Source organism: Mytilus edulis, chromosome 4 (genome assembly GCF_963676685.1).
Source record: "Mytilus edulis chromosome 4, xbMytEdul2.2, whole genome shotgun sequence".
Taxonomy (NCBI): domain Eukaryota; kingdom Metazoa; phylum Mollusca; class Bivalvia; order Mytilida; family Mytilidae; genus Mytilus; species Mytilus edulis.
Window position 1 is genome coordinate 70,282,481 of NC_092347.1, and position 23,501 is coordinate 70,305,981.

The 23,501-nt window shown below is 30.2% G+C and overlaps 2 protein-coding genes across 3 annotated transcripts; one reads left to right on the forward strand and one right to left on the reverse strand.

Annotated features, from left to right (window-relative positions):
* Position 1: 1 nt before the first annotated feature.
* On the forward strand, positions 2-18,612 carry LOC139520381 (dynein intermediate chain 2, ciliary-like). Of its 2 annotated transcripts, none has more exons than XM_071312975.1 (20): positions 2-153; positions 3,152-3,199; positions 4,711-4,767; positions 5,002-5,049; positions 5,438-5,518; positions 6,116-6,242; positions 6,918-7,006; positions 7,383-7,514; positions 8,854-8,955; positions 11,258-11,341; positions 11,584-11,668; positions 11,918-12,079; positions 12,638-12,879; positions 13,450-13,539; positions 13,945-14,032; positions 14,842-15,115; positions 15,994-16,093; positions 16,553-16,686; positions 17,683-17,734; positions 18,201-18,612. In XM_071312975.1, the coding sequence occupies exons 1-20, from the start codon at positions 121-123 to the stop codon at positions 18,315-18,317; spliced, it is 2,145 nt and encodes a 714-aa protein (XP_071169076.1). In that variant the 5' UTR covers positions 2-120; the 3' UTR covers positions 18,318-18,612. The 2 variants fall into 2 exon arrangements, with proteins under 2 accessions (XP_071169076.1, XP_071169075.1); XM_071312974.1 differs by lacking the exon at positions 3,152-3,199 and adding an exon at positions 3,265-3,315.
* A 3,030-nt stretch (positions 18,613-21,642) lies between these two features.
* LOC139520383 (ribitol 5-phosphate transferase FKRP-like) lies at positions 21,643-23,288 on the reverse strand. Its single transcript, XM_071312978.1, has one exon. The coding sequence runs from the start codon at positions 23,249-23,251 to the stop codon at positions 21,728-21,730; it is 1,524 nt and encodes a 507-aa protein (XP_071169079.1). The 5' UTR covers positions 23,252-23,288; the 3' UTR covers positions 21,643-21,727.
* Between the last annotated feature and the right edge of the window lie 213 nt (positions 23,289-23,501).

A 23,501-nucleotide genomic window follows, 5' to 3' on the forward strand; every position in this document is an offset into this window, starting at 1 on the left:
TCCTTCTACGACTGCGCATCAACCCTAGCAACAACAACGCCATCGTTCGGTGGATACACGTTATTTGTCTGAATTAATTTGTGTATTCACTGAAACTTGGTATATTAACCATCAGTCAAAATGCCACCAAAACAACCAGCAAAGGGGAAACAGGTTTGTAACATACACATACATCAAATACGAATTTTTGATTCGACATTTTGTATCTAATAATGTTTGAACAAAAAATCCCAAGGCAAAGCTGTACATTTAGCTAAAAAAGAAAAAAAAGTACATGATGCTCATCTTTTAGTGTACATGTCACTAAATTATGTGAAAGGTTTAACGTTTACATCAATTTTCACCTTGTTTTATTCCTTTGATAAAAAAATTATGCTTTGGTATTTTCATAATTCCATTTACATTGTATCACAATTTGGGGTTACAATACACCTTATCGCTATTTGTCCGCCATTACTGAAAATCACACAGGTTCCCGTAAAATTTTGACGTCGTTAAACAAAATATCTGACGCCACAATGGAAAAGTGATAGTTGTATATATGCGTCATAATTTCAAGCGGCCGGGTCAGACGGGATTAGTGATAAGGTGTATATTAAGAAGTTTAACAAACATGTGGAAAATGCCAGGAATTAATAAGTCCATATAGCCGGTATAGCCTTGGATGGTTTCGGCCATGTACCACTTTGGCCAAGTAGTTCAAGTAATGAAAGTCAAATTCTTTTAATTTTGAAAGAGATTTTGATATAAAAAAGTGTTTTAATTAGATTAAAAAAAAGAAGAGCTTATTTGCTACATACATTTTGTTGGGGGAAACTGAAGGAGACATTTATTTTATATTACTTACAGCAATCCAGTTCGAAATACCAAAAAAAATATAAAAGGACATTCCACATTGATGTCACAATAACTTACAATCTTGTTATTTTGCATGTACAAAAAGTATATTGAATATAAATCTAAGAAAGACCTTCAGCTTTCAGCTTATATATTCAAAGAGAAACAAGCAGTTTTCTGAAGCAAGTGGTTAGATGTTTTAAATTAATAAAATTATGGTGAAATCTAATTTAATTTTTATAAATTTTTGATGCTGAAGCTAAATGTAACCATGCTAGCTGGTACTTGACAAAGACTTTTGATCTTTCTTTAGATTTATACTTGAACATTAATAATAATATAGCTGAAACCTGCAGTCATTTCTTTTAGTGGCATTTTGCTGTCTATCTCTATAATACTGTTCATACATAAATATGCTTATTTTCTGCATGCTTCAACTCACCATTCTACCAGCTTTAAAGACATTGCATGAATACCTGTTGCCTATATTATGCCTTCAATCTGTATTATATATAACCACCATCTTAATCTACCTGCATGTACTTGAAACCTAATAGTAATAGAAGTAATTTTTAGGACAGTTTTGAATTCTTGATTCCTAATAATATTATGCTCTTGGTCACTAATAATAGCATGAATTTACTGTACTGTTACTTCATACTTTCATACTTTTTACACTTCAAATCATAATTCTTTGCCTAAATCACATACTATTCTGTCTATGAAGCACAAACATTGACTTATATATAATTACTTTTATATAACCAATTATTATACATCTTACAAACATTTTAACTGAAATCCACAGTTTTTATAAGGGCTTAAGATATTAAATTACAAAAAAATAAACTTATTAATGATTGTAGAAACATTATATCACAAAAATTTCAAAACTTATGCTTAAATTAAATGCCTTGGGTTTGAGACATTCTATTTTCAGGTTCCCTGCTTTGTGTCTCATAGAAGTTGCTTTACCATTTTTCTTGAAAAATTTGCATGATCTGTTTTGTTTCAAGGCATTAGTATTAATTAGACATTGAAAGGATCTTGTCAGTTTACCTTACCCCCTTACGTAACACCTTTGAAATGTTTTTGTTTGTTCAAGTCATTTCTTAGAGACTTAGTAACTTTTTGGTCAACTTGACCTACAAATGTATATTTTATGCATGAGTAGTCAACAATTTAACGGCATTTGTGTCACCATAATCTACCTTTAACACTTGCTTGTGACTTTAATTAAATTTCATTTCATATTTTATTTTAAATGATAGATTATAAGATACTCACTGACAGTGAGTAACTGTGGTATTTCTAAAAATAAAAGAAAAAACAAATATGTATCATTTATGTAATTTTAACCTTGATGGTCTCCCTCTCCTGCTTAACATTTTGAATTATGTATCACATGTACATGTATCCAAGTGGTTGTTTTTTTCACATACAAATGTACATGTTGTTAAGGTTTCTGGTTACACACAAATATTCTTACATATCAACTACATGTAGTTTAGGCTTGAAATCCTGTTATAACTTATATTTACTAGCTTCTAAGTCAGAGTGGGAACTTTTATATTAAAGGAGTTGTTCAAAGTCATGCAGTATTTTAACTCCTAGTCCTATTACTCAATCAGTCAGTGAGATTAATTCTTAACTTCTGGGTTATTATAACATATATCTAAACAAGGTTAATTTGTCTTTGCAATCTGATTTTAAAAGAAGTTTATCCTGTATAAATAAAAGGAGATGCAGAATAGTAATAGTATCATTCAGAAAAAGCACCCAAACTATAAAGTTTTATGTGGAAGTTGGCCTTGTGGTTGTACATGTAGTTAGGCTACAAAATAAAGACAATAGTTTGAATATTGGTTATAATTAGGTCATGTCAAATTAAATGAAATATGAAACTAACTCAATAAGTTTCTTTAGAAAAAGTAATACCAATCATAATACACAGAAATGAAAAGAAAAGGAAGTGTGTATAAAACATATAATGGAATGATAAAAATACCTGAAATATACATTTATGTAGATTTTATGGGAGTCCATGATCTTTACAATGACCACATTAATAATTTCATCTTTGAAATAAGATATTTTTTATACAAGTTGAAAATATTAAAGGAATTCATAAGACAATAAGTATAAGAATTTTGTTTTAACTTATAAATGTGTTGTGCACAAAAATATGTTTGACTGAACCTATTTTCACCTCGTTCAAAATTTGTCCACAAAATTGTATCATTTTTTTCCCCACAATACACCTTGAAGGCTTAATGTAATGCACAATCATGCATGTCTACTGTTTTCTATACAGGCTGGTGGAATGAGTGATATCATGGCCCGCAGAAGGACCAGGATTAAGGTGAGTTGGTGTTATTATAACTTTATACATGAATAATTTATTTTATACAATTTTAAATTCTTTAGGCAGCTGCCAAGTCCAAGCAAACAAAAGGACCAGGTATTCTTCACAAAAAGGTAAAAAGTGTTATGTTGTTTGTGTTTTATAGGTTTGCTATGTTCTTTGCCTTTGGTTGCAAATTGGTTATATTGTTTCTGCTTTATTATACACCACAGATTTTAACATTTTATTTTGTGGCTATGTACATATAATTTGTAAATTGTACAATATTGGTGTTGGTAGATTTAATGTAACTTTATTTGGGAATTTTAGGTGTTGATTTCTTTTATCATTTTGGACTGGTCTTATGAAATTTATAAACACTAAGATGTTGTGGGCATTTTTCTAAATATTTTTCATTTTGGTTGAGTATAATTCATTTTTATGGTAGCCATTAATGAATATGCTCTACAAAATGAATAGTTCTTAAATCTATGTAGATCAGACCATTTCAAGCAAAAAAGTCCATGGGTCTTGAACTTATAAAATTTGTCTGGACTTATCATTGTCTAAAAAGGTACCAAGATATAGAGACTAGTTATCATCACTTTTTAGTAAAGCTGAATTTGATTTGGATGTAAATTTCCTTGCTATTAGTTTTGTCATGGAGAGATTTTTTTCTCATTGTTCAATTCACCATTGCCAAAATGGCTAGCCAAAGACTGCTTTAAAAACTTACAGGGAATAAATACCCTGAATATTTAATAAATTATTTAATGAACTTTTCGTTATAAACTATAAAATTAGTATAAAAGGGAACTTAACTTAGGATCATAAATATGTGGCAGTTCTTAATAATGTAAGCTATTTTTTTTTTTTTTTAGAAAAGTCTGACACAGTTGCAAGCTAGTTATATCAATTATGTGCTTTAGTACATTTTGTTTTTGTTTTTGCACATCATTTTTTGTGCTTTTATAGACAACAGTATATGGTGTTTAAATGTATTTCATATTATCTTCAGTCCATCCAGCAATTATCATAATGAATTCAGTTTGCCTCATTCAATTTTTACACAATGTTTGAATCTATGAGGACAGAACTACTTCTAAGTTTAAGTTTGATAAAAGCCATTAGGTTAATGAACACAAGCTTTCATATTATGAAGATTTTTGTACTTTAAATGGTCCTTTTTTAACAATGTTTTTTTAATTTGTTGTTATGAGACTTGATTGTTAAATATAATGTGAATAATTGCATTCATTGCACATCAATTCATTGAAAAAACACCTGAAAACGTAAAAAAAGGAGCAAAACTCTCCAGAGTTACACTTGAATCATAGTTTGTGACATTGGAATATATATGTTAAAATACTCAATTTAATAGTCATAACAAATTTGTGTGCATTTTATTTGCTACTAGCTGTGAAAAATAAATTAAAAAAAAAGTCACATTATATTATAAAAAATGTAAATAATATAGATTAGATGATCTAAATTTGATGTGATTGTTATAAAAATTATTTGTATTCTAGGATGGAGATGACATGACAGATATAGGAGATGGTACTGAGGCTGAAGACTGGATGCAGGTAAATATTTAATATTTCAATCTCATAAATTAAAAAAATTTATCTAAAAACCATACTTAAATGAGATGTCTTTATTTTTGGTATTGCACAGAAATAGATTTGTTTGTAAACTTGTGCCTTATTTTAGGATAATTTGAAAATAAAGGTGTCCATACTGTAAGCTTTTCAGTACATCACAAAAAAAAGCAAATAAAACATATATTATACTTATTCTAAGTCTTTTGTATTTTCCAGCACAAGAATCTAGTCAAACCTGAGGACCAGCTGGATTTAAATGAAGGAGTAAGTATTCATAGCAGAATAGTAATGTTAATACTTAAACAAATAATCATAAAAATACTCTAGATGCTACAATTTATAATTTTAACAATATTATCAACCATTAAAGGATTTGGTAGCTTAGTTTTTAGAAAGTTCAATTTGACCTTTTTCTTTGTAAAGATAGAAATCAAGATTAAAAAGGTAATGTCAAAGAAAATAGGATAATTCAATTTGACTCTTTCACAAAAGATAGGAAATCAACATTAAAGAGCAATGTCAAAGTAAATCATATGTTTCAAATAGATATCTATGAATTTAAAGGGGAATAACTCAATGAACACATTCTAAGAATGTCACACACAATGCTTTTTTGTAACTTTAATAGCTTTTTCTTGTTTTCTCTTTACAGCAACTGAAGGAAGAGTTTACAAGAATTCTAACTGCTAACAATCCACATGCACCACAGAATATTGTTAGATACAGCTTTAAGGTATAGTTTCTTATGCTTTCTGTGGAAAATATATTTGGCAACATTTTGCTATACATTGGTTTTCTAGCAAAAGCCTATATTTCATGATCTGAATGATCTCACAGTCAAATTATGTCATTAGGTCTACAAGCTTAATAGGTATAGCTGTTATATCAGAGTACCATTTCATTTTACTGGTCACATAAAAAGTCAAAGCTTATAATTTTATATATCATACAAGTTAGGTTCTATGCATATTATCTATGACTCTGTTTCTGTTTTTTTTATCAAACCTAAAGGTTCCTGTACTTTCTATTCAAGAAGATACCTTCTCAGTCTGCACTTTTAGCTACTTGTCTGATGCCCCAGACTAGTTAAATTTCATTTGGACTAGTAAGCCTTTACAAAACTTTGTTTAAGACTCTAAAAGAAATATTTGAATATTGATCTTTGGAGTAGGAGTCAGAAAAGATTTTGGTGCAGACTGTTCTTACACTACCAGTATATGCTATAGAAGAATACAGAAATATGATTGATAACTGAAAAATAGCTGATATTCAGAAATAGTAAAGTTAAATTTGTCTCTTATTATTTATACTTGACACTTTTTGTTAACAGGAAAGGCAGTATAAACAGACTTCAAGTGTTGATCAGTTAGCCATTCATTTTGCCCTAGATGGCAACATGATTCATAAAGAATCAGATGAAGCTAAAAGGCAAAGAGCAAGACTTGGAATTCCAGAAGGTAAATTAATCTTGCTATTAAAAAAGAAAACCATGTAAAATAGATAATTGACATTCATGTGGTATGAATACCAAAAAAAGAATAGCATTAACTTGCATTAAAAATATGTAGAAATAAACCCATTAAAAAATATAGAGATATTAAACACAGAAGCACAAAGGTATCATATTACAAAATGAAACAACTATAAAAAATCCCACATTTCTTTCCATTTAAGGAATGACTGTAATATTTTTTCTGTCTATGAAGAAATAACATCAAAAATGTGGTGCACACTGAATAACCTGCGTAGGGGTTTATTTTAAAGTGTGAACCACAATTTTTATGTCATTTCGAAAAGACAGAGAAAATATTGCAGGCATTTCTTATACTTTAATTCCATTTCAAACCTGAGTTAACCATGAAAAAACTTTGTTGATGTCATGGCACATGACATGTCTATGAGCTGATAAACAAAACAAAGTCAGCTAATCAGAAGACCAGTAGCATTCAAAATAAATAAAATCTAAAGGTCATTTTAAGGATAACTGAGAAATATATGAACAAAATCATGAAAATAGCACTATACATCATTATAATGATGGGTGGGACTGATCATTGAATAAATGGACAAGTAAAGGAATTTTTTTTGTTGATTTTTTGTATTGAAAAAGTTAATCTCATTTATACTTTTAGCTGTACCAAGTGAACATGCTGGAAGTGAAGGAGGGGAGGCAACTCCAGCAGCAGGAGCGGCAGAGGGAGAAGAACAAGCAAAAGAAGAAGTAGGTTCTTAACATTTTTTGTCATCGCCAGGAATTATTTTATGAATTATAGTTGCTAATGTCCAATTTGTTTCTTCTGTAAAATGAAGAGATAAATTTTTCAATATGTTCTCAATAATTTTTTTCAAGAATAAAGAGGTGTTTAAATTTTTGAGAAAATATTATGAAGAAAAAACATATGTATTGAAACTCAAATAATTCCAAAATTGTTTTATGTAGTTGCTCATGATTAGTAAGCACATGTTTAAAAGTAAATTTTCAATGCTTATTTATAAAAACAAATTTTCCAATGGCAAAACATGTTTTAATAAACAAACCTTTCTCAGTAAGAATTTTTTAATGAGATATATTCTTTACAATTTTATTTATTTTCCAGGCTGCTGAAGAAGCTAAGGATGGGGCGGCAACTCCAGCTCCAGGTGAAGGGGAATCTACTGGATCAAAAAAGTTGACAAATCAGTTCAACTATAGTGAGAGAGCATCACAAACATACAACAATCCATATAGGGTAAGTTATGTTACAAAAAGCTATTACAGTTAAACCTGGGTAAACTGAACCCTGATAAAACGGAATTTCAGTTTAAACTGAACAATTTTCAAAGTCCCACAAATTTTCCTTATCAATTGATCTAACCTGAAAAAACCGAACCCTGTCAACACCGAATTCCGAACGCTTTTTGAAGGCTCGTTAGTAAATTTGTATTTAGAAATTACCTGTAAAAATCGATCGATAGCAATCAAAACAAAAAAAGAATTTTTAATTATTTGCATGATTTAATTAAACAAACACAGGATGACAGCTTATTCACGATGGTATTTGAGGTTTAATGAACTGGTGAGTTGTTATTTCAAATTAATTAGCTTGTAAGTGTCAATGTATAAAGTGATTTTTTTTGTAAAGAAACATTAAACTTTTAGCTACCCCAATCGCCAATAACGACAAGAAAGGAACTTTCCCTCAGATCAATTAAATGCACGTTACTCAAATAACTACGGCCACAAAATCGTAACTGCCATTTTGTAGCTAAACTGTTAAATAATAGTTTTAAAGCCTTTCACTGGATTAAAAAGTCGTGCAACACAACAAGGTCAATGGCTTTCGATTGCCGGATTCCCTTTAGAGGCCCTATATATTTGATTCGGATGCTCCCGAAGACTTCCGTTAGCTATTTAGCAACGATAAAGTCTGAGAATAAACTGGACCCCTGCTGTTGTTTCACTCTTATCTTGTGGCGAGATATCAATCAGTGGGTGGCCAAGTTAGTCTGAGAACTCGTGTGTACAATGACGATCTGGATTCAACTCCGAAATCGTCATTTGACAGTGACTGGGAATCTGAATTGGTCAGTGAATTAACGGGTGAGAAAATAATTATAAAAAGAAAAATCGCTTCACGTCGGACATCTCACATCGAATAGCGTGATTGATGAAGTGGTGTTTAATTTATAAACAAAAATGTAGCAATACGTCTATCTTCATCATCTACTTATATTTTTACATGTACATCTAAATCAACACAAAAATAAATTGTCGTCTGTTGTGTAACCTATTATCCCTTGTCAGTAAGTGCCAAATAATTATTTTGGTGTCGACTTTTACCTCTACAATCAGAACTCCTGTGACAATCGAACAAAACACAAAGTCCTGTGGGTATTCGGTTTGGACAGGTTTCACTGTATAAAGAATCTATTTTATTAATTTGTGGACTTTTATAAGGGGAGATAATAAGTGTATCACACTTTTGTAACACTTGTTTACTGCTTGTATTTTTTTTTTTTTTTTAAACTAACAAATTGAATCTATTTGTTCTGGATCAATTCTGATCAAAATATGATGTTTTTCCATAGGAAAGGGGAACTGCCACTGAACCACCACCAAGAGCCACATTTTCTGGTAATGTTACACAGTGGGATATATTTGATGCATACCAAGAAGACTTTGAAAAACAAGTAAGTCAATAATTCAGTGTTCAGTCAAGGTCTAATGTGTGATTTCATAGATGTGTATCTAATTATTTTGATATCACTAAATTTGAAAAATAACTCTCCTCTTTCTTCAGAATCAGAGGTTTTATTTATTATAATATTTGATATTTTTGTGTAGTTTAGAAATCACTTCTTATATATGTCAATCTTTTGAAATACTATCTATTAATACAATTTGTTCTAGGAAAATCACAAAAATGGAAATTGACAATAAGGCCATGCAAATAAAAGCATTGTTTGTAAATCATTATAATTAATTTGACTTGGACATTTCAGGGATTGCAGTTAACAAATTACTGAAATACATTATGATAAATGTATAAAATGTAATAGGAAAATTAAGGATCAGTGATTGTAGTGATGTCATTTTATGATTATTTAAGATTACATCATGCATCAAAGATAATTTGCTGTGTGATAATTTTTGTCCAACCAATGAGCTAGCTTTTATAGCTTAGGGCTGTTCCATAAAAGCCTTGATATGACCCAGGGATGGTAACTTGAGATCAAAATGTAAGGTGGATGTGAAATTTATTTATTCATCTAAACTAATAGTTTAGAATGGATGTGTCCAACATTGATTCTATAGGAAGCTAAGTACTCTAATTGTCAAAGTGCATCCCTGGGTTATGGAACAGCACTTAACAGTTGACCTTCTAATTCAGTATTCAAACTTTGGTTAAGTACCAGGTTAAGTCACTGGATGATGGAAAACTGTATAAAATATGAATAAACGTGTCAACAGTTGTAATCATGTTTACAAGAAGCCAGCATTTACAGAGTGAGGTATTGAAAAGTTTCCTTCTATGTATAGATATTCATGCTGGAATATATCTTTTAGATGGAAGCATTAAGAGAAAAGCAAGCATATAAACCACCGACCGCTTTCCAGCAGATTGTTCAAGTAATTTCTCCGCAGTTTGCAAAAAATAGTTATAAATATTTAGTGTAAATGAACTGCCCGCATCATAGATAAACCATACATGTATACTATGTCACAATAGTTAGACTTGCCTACTGGTTTTTATTTAGGCAAAGGGTGATATTATTGCATGGAAATCATACACAAAAAATAACATGTGAAATTAGTGTATTAAATCAAATAGAAATTAATTGCATGATTGACTAATCAAATTTAGATTTTTAAGTGTTAATTTACAGAAAACCAACCCAAGAAATTAAAGACAACTCTAGTTTCACTGATGATCCTTAAACCATTTGTTTCTTCTGTTGTAAAAATCAGAAATTTTGATACTAACAAAACTCTTCTTAAATGTACTGTAGAAAAATTGTTAGAGATCCATTACATTTATTATGAATGAGTAATAGATAGTATTTTTTACATCACAATAGAGAAGTGTAGTACAATGTATTTAAATAGCACAATATATTGGGTGATGCCATATATGGCATTTTCATACTAACAGTTTTACTCTAGAGCACGTAAAATAGAGGGTAAATTCTATAGTCCAGTCAGGGCCATTCCATTTAAGTTTACCACCTGGGGGATTCACATTTAACTATAATAAAGTTGGTTTGGGGGTAAATGAACCTTTTCAATACCTAATACCTATACATTTAAATAAGTCAGTCTTGTCATTAAGTTTGTCCAATAAGTGTTTTCATTGTTTTGACTTTGAATGAATGAACTTGTAGGGGAAGAATCATTTGTATTACTTTTGTCTGAGAGGCTTTTGTTCTAGACCCCTTTAAGTTTTAGGATGGACAAAATGTGTGGTCATTACCATTTACTCAATAAATGTTGTGTTTGGTTTCAGGGGAGGGGGGAGGTTGCAGGGAAAATAGATGTTCTCTTCTCCTGATATATTTAAATGGAATACCCCTCACCAATAATATTAATTTCATATCTAGATATATATATATATATATTTTAAGAATTTCATTATTCTTCTAGATCTGTTCAATAACATTTATTCTGCCTACTTTTAAATTCAACATTTTTTTTTTTAAATTAACATCCTGATGCATACATTTCTACAGTCAGATACAAGATATGGCCACAATATAATGATTTAATTAAAGTTGTTTATGTTAAATCCAAACTGATAAGCTAAAGTGATCTTTAACAATGTGTATTTAGCTTCAGCAATGGGAGATAACTCTTTGTGTTTTGTTTTATTTAAAGCTGAATATTTTGTTTAATGGTATATTGATAAAAATTGGAATATTTTTTTATTTAGAAATTACAATTATAAAGAATTATTTTATAGGTAATATTCTTAACATTTGACTTATAAATTCTCAGGAGAAGAGCAAAGAGAAGAAAGTTGTACCTGGTAGAAGGGAGGAGGAGAAAACTAGGAAGAAGTTAACAATTACTGAAACTCAGGTGGGTTTGTTAAAGATTTATCTCACAACTTAAATAATATTACATAAATTTTTTGGAAGATTCTACTTCTCATCTATGTTTTTTGCAAGATTAGTTTTAATGGTAATAAAATTTAAATTCACTAGAAAAGTAAATCATTAGCAGTTATGAGACATTATCACTAATACATTAATAGATTGATAAGATTAAGAAATTTACCAGTCAACATAGTTTAAACATCATTTTGTACTGCACTTATACAGGGAGAAGATATATCTCGGTTGAATAAAGCATCTAAGATTGTTGAAAGAATGGTCAACCAGAATACATTTGATGATATTGCACAAGGTTTGTATTATCAAATATTCTTACTCAATATTGCTCTCTGTTATATATGTACGAGAGAAAAAAAGGCAGGATTTTTTTTTATCATATTGGTTTTTTATAAAACAACAAAAAGCTAGAATATTTTATTGTCTCTGATAAATTATTCTCATCGATAATAAACTCCTTATAAATTTTGAAACAGTATTTTTGTAAAATGATTATTAGAGTTCTTGTAGTGTATTGTTTAACCATTTGATACTTTTTTTCCAGATTTCAAGTACTGGGAAGATCCATCAGATGAATACAGAGAGAATGAGGGAACACTGTTACCTTTGTGGAGATTTACCTACGAGAAAGCAAAGAAGTTGGCAGTCACCTCACTGTGTTGGAATCCAAAATACAAGGATTTATTTGCTGTTTCTTTTGGTTCTTGTAAGTTTCAGTGTATATAGATATCAAACTTCTTTAATAAATTGATGACATTTAAGGTAAATCTTTCATTATGAAGCTTGTATAACTTTTAAATTAAAAAAAAAACAGATTATCTCCCCTTCTTGGTTTGAAGAATATTTCAGTTTTTATTGTCAGATTATTTCTAAACGAAATTTATTATGAAATATTTGTGCTCACATTATTCCACTTTTGCTGCATTTCAGCAGAGAAAATAAAGATTAGTTATATATTTAAAAATTATTTAATCAATGCACCATTTCAGCCAAAATAATTACAAATGCTATCACAATGCCATGCATTTCTGCATGGGAAGTCAGTGAATTACGTGGCTAAATGAAAAAAGGGAGAGAGAAAAGTTCCAGTGAGCTACCATTAAAATAATGAATATGTCAACAATTTGATATGTTACTGTATCTATTTCGAGTGTTTTTGTTGTTATTCAAATTGAAATAGACATAAAATTACAAACACCACAATATTTTAAATTCAAGTGCAAGCGTGACATTACAATGTTTTCAATTTCATGTTCATTTTCAGATGATTTCATGAAACAAGGAAACGGTATGATCTTGTTCAACAGCATGAAGAACCCGTCCTTCCCTGAATTTGTTTATGAAACAGACAGTGGTGTAATGTGTTTAGACTTACATCCAGAACACCCCTATCTGATAGCTGTTGGATTTTACGATGGTAGTGTAGGCATCTTCAATGTGGAGAGAAAAGAACCTGTACATAGATGTACTGCTAAAAATGGTAAACATACCGACCCTGTCTGGCAGGTAGGTTCTAATGTTTATTTACCATTACCAGAAGATATTTCATAAAATGTTATGCAGATCATTGTCAATTTTGCTGATATTCATATATTACATGAGACTAAATGGTGCCATTGATTTAGCTTAATATATATTGACAGACTTCTATTTTTTTCATTATGCTAAATGAATTTGAATTTTGTTGTCAACACTTTTTTGAAGTACTCTTTGAATAGATACTTTGAATTAAGTATGCAGGCATCCTTACAGGTCAAAGTGTCCACTATCTTGTTTATGAATTTAAAACCAAATTGGAACTAGATTTTTTTTTATTTAGAATGGAAAATCTGAATTCTGAAATTACAAGAGATAGGATTTCCACACTGACTCAGGACAATCTACACAGCTTTTTAGTTATTCATAAAATGAAAAGGACATAATTTTTTTTTTTTATAGAATATAGTATTTGAAGAAGAAGAAGAAAAAGTACAAGATTTATAGATAATAATAGTAATAAATAACCTTGAACTTTTGTAAAATTCTTTATAGATGTGTTTGTTTTCATTCATTATGACTGATTATTATTACAAACAGGTACGCTGGCAGGCAGATGACTTAGAAAACAATCACAATTTTTACTCTGTGTCTTCAGACGGAAGAATTGTACACTGGACTATAATCAAGGTAATTATGATAATTTGTATCAAAGTCAATACCTTTCCAGTTTATATACAGAATATAAGAATTTATCAATTAGAATATATGTGTTCAAAAGAAAAAATAAATTTTTACAAAAAAGCAATAAAAAGAGGTTTTACCTTTTAAAAAGCTTGATTTTCCAATACTTTTCTTTCCTCGCTTGAGTATTCTTTGAAATGAGGAAAATTTTGTTTTTATGTAGAAGTAATCAACATTGTCTGAAGAACAATTTCTAGCAGCTCATTCAAATCTAGAAGTTTAAAACTGCATTTTATATCTACATTGTAGATGTGCATAAAATTGACAAGGTAAAGAGATGCTGCAACTACATTTGATGATTATGCTTTAACTCATAAAAAATCTTGCTATGACTTCTTTTTTATTTGACAGAACGAGTTGACATACCAAGATACGATCTGTTTAACTTTACCTGATACCACTGCTGAGGGTCCTGATGGTACAAAAGTTAATACTGTTGGTATGTTTGTAGAAACTACTATTTGAAAGTATTTTATATTATTTCTGATGGAGATTTTTATTCAATACCTTTTGACTAAAACTTTTATTTTCCAAAGCTTTTATAGTGAAACCAATGAAACTTTTCCACATATTTACTTGAAAGTTACCTGTCTATTTAAAACTTTGCAAGTTCTTTTGTCCCATCAAATAAAAACAATAGCTATTGTTCTCTGTGTAGTTTATTCACTGGGACCTTTAAATTTCTGTAAAGATAAAAATATCAATCATTGATTAATTTACCTGAGTAAAAAAATTATCTTTAAAATAGACAAAAATACATGTTATAACTGAAGATAATGCATGTGATGATGTCTTTATTCAACAAAGTAAACCATTGTAGGTCAAAGTACCTCTTCAACACGGAGCCTTGGCTCACACTGAACAGCAAGCTATAATGGGCCCCAAAAATTACTAGTATGCATGCAAAAGGAAACACTTCCTGTTGTTTTCTGCTCTTATGTTGGGTTGTTGGGTGTTTGACACATTCTGTATTCTATTGATATTGATCAGGGTGTGTAAAACAAGCATAAAATTTCATAAATTCCATTTTTTTAGTTGGAAATGATACTAAAGTTTTTCCTGATTTAAACTAATTTATGAAGAGGACAAATTTGATTGCAGTATTTTAAAGTGTTATACAGCAGTTACAATCTGTTTTTCTTTTTCCTTTTCTTCTCATTTCTCATTTAAGTTCAGTAATGTCTAACATGTTTTAAAACAGCTGTCATGTTTTCCAATTTTTCATTTTTTTTATTTTTTTTCCCCCAGGTTGTGGTACAGCCTTCGACTTCCATAAAAAGAATGATTACTTGTTTTTGGTGGGAACTGAGGAGGGCAAGATCCACATGTGTTCTAAAGCCTATACCAGTCAGTTCCTTGATTCAGTGGATGCCCACAATATGGCCGTATATAAAGTACGATGGAATCCATACCATCCAAATATTTATGTTACCTGTAGTGCTGATTGGACTGTCAAAATATGGGAGATGAGCAGTAAAACTAGCATAGATAAATCAGATACTTCTAATGATGCTAATTCAAGGTAACATAGGCATAGAAAGTAATCTTAATTAGAACAACCTTTAACCCTTTCCTCCATAATGACGCCTTTTGACTCCACCCCCCTTACTCCATAATGACGCCTTTTGACGCCTGTGTAGTACCTCAGTTGAAACACTTTGACTGCAAAGTGTCTGCAGTTGACTTAATAAAATTTGTATTTAATATGAAAAGGAATATCATAGGAATATCCGACTTAAATTTATTTGATGAAATAGTTGTTTTTCGCAATGCCTTATTACTTCAGCATTTTATTAAAAAAAATCATATGTGAATCAAGTATGCAAAAAAAAAATTCAATGGAGGAAAGGGTTAAAGGGACACACAAATTTAGCCTTCACATTTCTTTTTTTACCAATTTGCATGAAAAGCTGTAAATGATAAGCTTCAAGCTCATGTGACAAACCTTCTAAAAAATGCTGGGAAATAATCAAATTAAAGGAACAGTGTTCTCATTTCTGTTCTTGATGAACTTGAAGAATGAGCTAAATATCTCATAACATTTCATAATTTATTAATAACAATTAAATTCTAGTAGGTTCATAATGGGAGCAAGGAATGAATTACATATAAACCTTAATACAAAACAAGTCATTATAACTGCCTGAAAACACAAATATTTAGGAAGATACAGAGTACTAATAAGATATATAGACCGGACAATTTTTTCTTTTCCTGAATATTTAAATAGTCTTTTTGCTACAATGTGGCAAAAAGTAATACATACCTTCTGGGAATTATCCATCTTTAAAGACAGGTTGATAGGCTGATATAACAAATTCCACCTTTATATGGAAGAAATAATCCATGAATATTTTATGTTATTTCTAGAAATGTAACAATTTATTTTTGTACTTTCAGAAAACCATTATTTACGTTTGATTTGAACAACTCTGTTGGTGATGTAGCCTGGTCTCCATACTCTTCTACAGTTTTTGCTGCTGTTACTGCTGATGGAAAAGTATGTATATAAGGCAAAACAAATATGTGTCTGATTCCTGCTTTCTGGCAGACCCGATATCTGAATGTCAACCATCAAATTTTTTATGGCATTGCCTTAAAGAAAGTCATTAATGAAATAGTGTGATGTGTTGTTAGAGGAAACTGATTCATCTTACTTAATTTTAAAATTTGTAATATTTTTTTTTTAATCAAAGAAAAAAATGGTCATAACATTGGCAATGGCAAAAGTTCCATTCTGCATGCTCAAATTGCTGTATATGTAACGTGAATCTGGCTCATTCTTTGGGCAAACAGGATTCACAAGATTTTGTCAATAAACCATGCATTTTATTTTGGAATCTTTAACTAAATTTTATTTCCAAATGTTAGTATAATTAGATTTTTGAAAAGTTTTGAGAAGAAACCATTTTAAAATGTGGTTTTCACTACAGTAAGTCATATGTTTTTTCTTTTTCAGGTGTTCATATATGACTTGCATATCAACAAATATGAACCATTATGTGAACAAATGGTAGCTCAGAAAAAGAAGACCAAATTAACGCATATAGAATTTAATCCAGTTTATCCTATGGTTATAGTTGGAGATGATAGGTTTGTTAATCTTACTTTTTTTATTGAATGAAATATTAAAATAAAATATATATATCCAAAATAAATTTGTAAGGGAGATTTTTAAAGTTATTAAGAAAAAATATGTAAGGGAGATACGTGGATGTTAGGTGTCACTTTTATTCAAAGTTTGGATTGATTAAAAGCGATTAAAAGCAATTGAAAGTCTAGTAATACTAGCATCATGTGATCAATATTTTGTAATTTAATTACAATAAAGTACTTATAGTATGTATACGGAGTCTTCCGAATAAGATTTTTTGCTATCGGAATTCAGATTGATGTTGGAATACGTGGATGTTAGGTGTCACTTTTATTCAATGATTCAAAAATAATTTGAATTAATCAGAGATCTGTAATAAGGTCCGAGTACACAGTTATCGTTCCTTGATTTTTGTTGTCTACGAATGTAGTCCCTAGTGTGGACAGTGTGTTACTTGCCAATTTTGTTTATACCCCTTCCAAATGTATTTCTCCATGTTTTATACCTCATATAGTAAGTCAAGGGATGAAATGACACTGTAAAAAAATTTGGGTAATGAATTTTAGAGTAAAGAAGTGATTTGATCCAGTTGAAAAAGGTTAAAAATTAGCACTTCAGAAGCTGTCAAAAGATTTCAAGACCCCCTTAATATAAAATTGTACATATTTTGAGTTAGAGCTGATGACGTTTTCTATAATTTTGATATAATTTGTCCCAAAAGTAGTACATAACACTGTAAAAATATTATTGAGAAAGCGCAGGTGGGATTGTTTTTATTTCCATTTATTGTCTAAAAGAAAGGAACTACGAAATAACTGTGTACTCGGACCATAAGTAAAGTATATTAACAGTTGAAAAAAAATTCTGAACAATTTTTTATCTCTTTTTTATTATTTTTATTTCAGTTCACTTTTATTAAAATGTTTTCATATAAATCATAAAGTGAATGTTATTTATTGACATATTTTTATATCTATATCATATTTATTTTGCAGAGGAAATGTAACCAGCTTGAAATTGTCACCAAATCTGAGAAAAATGCCAAAGGTATGTTAGTTTGAAACCATGATATATTAAATATCTATTACTATGATTAAAGTTGCATCTCATCAATTAACTTTGGTCGAGAGAATAAAAAAAACAACCATAACAAATAAAAAAACGTCATCATTTATAAACCAGTATTAAGATTTAGTACACCAGGCATGTGTTTCTTCTGCAAAAGAGTTATCAGTGAGGCTTCAATCCAAAAAGTTAAAAAGGCCACATAAAGAACATTGTTAAAGAGCATTGGTGACAAAAAATTCTGAAAGATTTTGCTGAATAAAAAGTAAAGGTTATCTTTCCTGGGGTAGAAAATCATTAGTATATTGAAAACCTCAATGTTTTGTAAACAGTTGATAACAATTCAAGTGTTGTATATCAGATGTGAAAATCATTGAAAGCATCCTAAAGGAAGTTCATTTGCTTTATATTGTATTCCATCATTAAATATTAATTTTTTGCATTTTAGGAAAAGAAAGGAGCACCAGCAATAGATCCAAAACAGAAAGAAGAAAATGAAATCGCCAAATTAGAAAAACTGTTGTCTATGGTGAGAGAACCACCAGTAGATTCAGTCAAAAAGTAAATTCAGTGAATTAAACTTTATAGATCAGAAACGAACTCAAAATGACACCCGTCCAGTGAATATGACATTTCACTTATTTAAGAAAAGCATGTTATAAATGATTGTTATTGACTTTTTTGTTTGTTTTAAATGTTTGAATGACTGCTTGAATTATGAAAATGTGAGCAAATGTGATAACTATTTAATTGATGCATTTTTAACTCTTATGTATATTAACTTTACAAAACTGTTCATACATGTACAATGTATTATGAAAGAATTATAAATTTATTAAATTATTTTGATATTTATCAAACCGTTTTCTTTGTGTACTTTTGTAGTGTCTGAGTGTGAGAAATGAAAATATTTATTACTGACAATGTTACATTTTAAAATTATTCATGGGCCCACAAACTTTCTGTACATTTGAAACAAAGGTGTCTAGATTTCTGATTGACCTCTTATTCAACTGAATTGACCTCTTATTCAACTGAATAATTCAATTGCAACTATGATAGGTTGTGAGTATGAACAGTTGGGTCATTTACAACTGATGCAGTCACATGAATGGGACTTCTACAATTTAAGTAGACTCAAAATCAATAATGTATGATGTGATAAAAAATCTTGAATCAAAACAGTGGATCATCATACCTAATTGCTAATTTTATATTATCTCATAATGCATGTAAATAGCGCTCAAATCCAACCTTGTTTGGGGATGAATTGACGTCTCCTTTAAAATGACCTGTGAGTCTGTTACCTTTGAAAATGTTCAAACCAGACTATTTTAAATATGTTAATTAGTGATCTAGTGAGCTGAGGCAATTTTAAATGCAACCTTGTGATCTATTACAGATGTCTATAAGAGTCTGATGTGAATTTGACAAAATTATAAGTTCTTTGGTTTTAAGTGTCTAAACTAATTACTGTTGCATTGAATATTACTCATACTGTAAGCGAAATTGATATGGGAAAATCAGAAAAATGTAAATTTGTACCAATAAGTAACTACTTTAAAAGAACCTAACAATGAAGTGATATTGAAAGTCGATAGTTTCAAGTTAACAAAAAATGTACATATTAAATCAGCACATCTACATATTATACCAATTTAATAATGTACCAACTGTATTTGTACAGTTAAGAAGATACAGAAGAAATGATAAGTGTATTGGAAATGGTGAACATTTTTAGCTTAAAGGGGCAAAATTATGTTGAAATATTGAGACTTTAAATTTTAAATAACAATACGCATATCTACATGTACATATAAGTTCCTCAGTGTGTTTAGTAAGATATAATCAAAGGGGTATAAATATATGGTGAATCATAAATAATAACCTTCAGCAAATATCATAATCTCAACCAAGCTCATGTACATCTAAGGAGTCAAAAGTGTGGGAAAAAAATATATTTCAAAAATGCATAACTACAAAAAATTATGAGCATACAAAACATGTTTTATGTTCAATTTTGTAACTTTGAGTTAGAGTAGTTGGGTTTTTGTCACAATTGAGTTATATCAACCATTTATATTCCTATTTACATACTCAACTTTCATGTTCAACATACGTCTATGGAGTCAAAAGTGTGTATAAAACTGGAGGAATTCAAGATGTGGACTTACACCAATGAGATAGCAACTAAACAACATAAGTTAAGCCAAAAGACGTCTAGAATCTAGATATCAAAATACATTTTTGTACCGACTTCGATAGTCATAAATTTCATCAGTTGTTTTATTGTGTTATATTTCAAAGGTTTTCGTTATTTGAAGAATTTGTTGTTGGTCTTGGATGGTTTTCTTATAATTATTTCATAACTGCTGTAGACTTGATTCAGATCATAAATTATTAAACAATAGCTGCAACTTTTTAAACTGTATTAATGTTGTTGAGCTATTAGTGTATACTGGTTGCTGTATTTGTCTGACTGATTTATACCTCGCATCTCATTTTATTCATATTCAACTTCAAACAAAGTATTTAAACAATATGTAAATCTGTAAATATCAGGAAGCTTTCAATGATTTATAGAGTTTAGTTTCCCACCAAAAAAGTATAACATTTTTTTCTGTCTCCTATTTCCATATTTCACCCTTCCCATATTTTATCTTCCTATGATGATTTTGACCTTTGATATTTTTATTAAAAAAAAAAAAAAAAAATCCAAATTATAAATAGGAAATATGAAATGTCAAAAATAAATATGAAGAGACAGATTACTCGATCTACCAAAAGAGAAGAATGTCTAAACACAGGCGCGGATCCAGAGGGAGGGTTCCGGGGTTTGGAACCCCCCTTTTTTTGGACGATCAATGCATTTGAATGGGGATATGTAATTGGAACCCCCCCTTTGTCCTGGGTTAGGAACCCCCCCTTTTTTAAAATGGCTGGATCCGCCCCTGAAACATAATATTTCAACCAGTTTAATTGAGGTCAGGAGCTTGAATGTCAGTAACTGCTTTTGTTAACTTAAGTACATGTGTCAATGTCATTTTGCTTAGTTTCTTTTGTTTCCTAATCTGACATCAGACTCCTTTTAAACTGAGTTTTGATGTGTGTATTGCTATGCATTTGTTTCTTCTACATTTGCTAGGGTTGATATCTAACTAAACAAGTTTAACTGCACTGCATTTCTGTGTCTGTTTAAAGTCAGGAGCCTCTGGCCATTGTCTTGTTTGATTTTTAATTTTAGTTCAATTATATATTTTTGAGTTTAGTATGACATCCATTTTCATTGAACTAGTACAGATTTTTTGTTAAGGGGCCATCTGACGCCTGCCTTTAGTCTGGGTGAAGGATTTTCTTGCTGTGTTGAAGACCCATCGGTGGCCTTTGGCTGGGTTTTTTTTTCTAATGAATCGAACAGTTATTTTTTTCCTTAGAATTATATCACATTTTGTCATCTCTGGTGCCTTTTATACATGTACAATGTAGCTAATTTTTATTGTATGAGTTCTTCTCTTTGCTGAAAGCCTTGCTGTGACCTATATTCATAGTTTTTAAATCTGCTACCAAGTCAGAAGCCTGAATTTCAGTGCATGGTTGTCATTAGTTGCTGTGATACATATTTGATTTTCATTCAATACTTTGTACATAAATAAGACTGTTAGTTTTCTCGTTTGAATTGAGTTACATTTGTCTTTTATACATGTAGCTGACTATGCAGTATGGGCTTTGCTCATTGAAGAAGGCTGTAAGATCAGCTACAGCTGTTAATTTCTTTGTCATTTGGTGTATTGTAAAGAGTTGTCTCATTAATTGGTAATCATACCACATTTTCATTTGTATGTGTATATGAAGTTTTATTCTTATTGTACAATGAATATACATGTAAATTGTATGTTTCTAACATTTTAATAAAAAAAAAATCTCATTATAAACCGAGCATAATATCTTTGAGTACATACATTTGTAAACCAAACATCAATATACAGGATTTGAGTTTGGATATTTTGGATTTTGTATGACACCTTTTCCAAATTTTAACTCTAGAAAATCTTTAAAATGATTTGGCGCAGATACATTTCGTCCAATAAAAGGAATTGTTATTAAGGGTTTGAGATAATGTTCAGGAAACTCCATATCTTGAGGGTGTGTTTTAAACCAAGTATTTTTAGTCATAATTCCCTTCTTTGAGTAAAACGGGAAAATATCAACATGATTCCTATTAATATCACTATAATGCACACGGAAAAAATCTCCTTCAAATCCTTTTTCCCATAAAAATCCTCCATCATCAACATACTGCTGTTCTTTTGCTTTCAATATCTCTTTACATTTAGGAATATCATTTTGATAGATGCCAATATCAACATCATAGTCCCACGGAATTATATCTCCATTTCTGGCGGCTCCCAACAGACTTCCTCCTTCTAACCAATATCTAACTGAATGTTTTTCTAGTGTCTGAAAGACATGTAAGGCAGTTTCTCTGATGGCTTTTAAACAACATGGGGGAGTCCATTTATTTAGATAAATATAATCAGGAACATCATTTACAACTGATCCAAAACATCTTTCAGTATCTCTTGTACATCCAATATAATTATGTTTATTGCGATTATAAATAATCTGATGCATTCCAAACTTTTTATATGTGGATTCAAGTCTTGATTTTTCTAAACGTTTATGTTGATATTGATTAATTGAATCCTTCAAGCCTAGTCTTGGAAAAAAGACTTGCTTGTCATATACTAAACTTTTCCATTTTCTTAAAGCAAATTGAAAATACAATGATTTTTGAACTGGTCTTGTGAATGGACTGGCTAATTTTATTAAATCCTTGGTCTTCATTAGCATTGCTTGATCTCCATCAATGAAATCACACAATCCTTCATTGCCTGTGAAATCTTCAATCTTAACAGTCCACCTTTTCCTATCAATTTGAATGCCTGGGCAACTCAATTTCCCGATCCCAGTTTGTATTGCATATGCCTTCACCAAATTTTGAGAAGTGAATTTTTGAAGAGCAAGCTTAAAGTTGGACATGTTTGCTATCCTACAACCATCTGTAACAAACAGCACAGTTTTGGTCCTAATATTTGCAATAATGTTTTCTGAACCTGATGGAATGTCCAAATCGAAAGCTAATCTCAACAACTTTACATTTTCAGTTAGGTTTAGTTTTAAGGGTGGATATGGTTTGTTGTCCACAATAATTAAAATGTCAATCTTTAGTCCAAATATCTGATTATAATGTTTGATGTCATCCTCTAAATTATTCTCAAAATCTTCAAATTCCCTTATTATTATCGTTATTTCTTCGATGTCTAAATTTTTACTGAATTTTTCTGGATATTTTAGTCCGTTTTTGTTGTCTGTTGGCAAAGCACTTTGAATGAATGCAAAATAGATGAAAAGAATAACATTTACGAATAAGGCAATAAATATGAGAGTCTGTTTCTTCCGTAAAAAACTGCATTTTGTATGTGAAGTCGTTTTCAGCATGTTATTGTTTACATTCCATTCGAGTTTTTTGTGCACCAGAAGTTCCGAATGACTTGATATATTTTAAAGTCCGAAACAACGTCCGTGTTAATTTCCGTATTTCGAAAATTACTCTTACTTTGTGATCATACAAAAAGCGCAATCGGCAAGAAATGATACGAAGGAATAAAATTGAAATAAATTATGAAAAAAGTTGCAAAGCAAAACGATACGATTGAAAACGACGTGGAAAATGGCATTCCAACCAGAA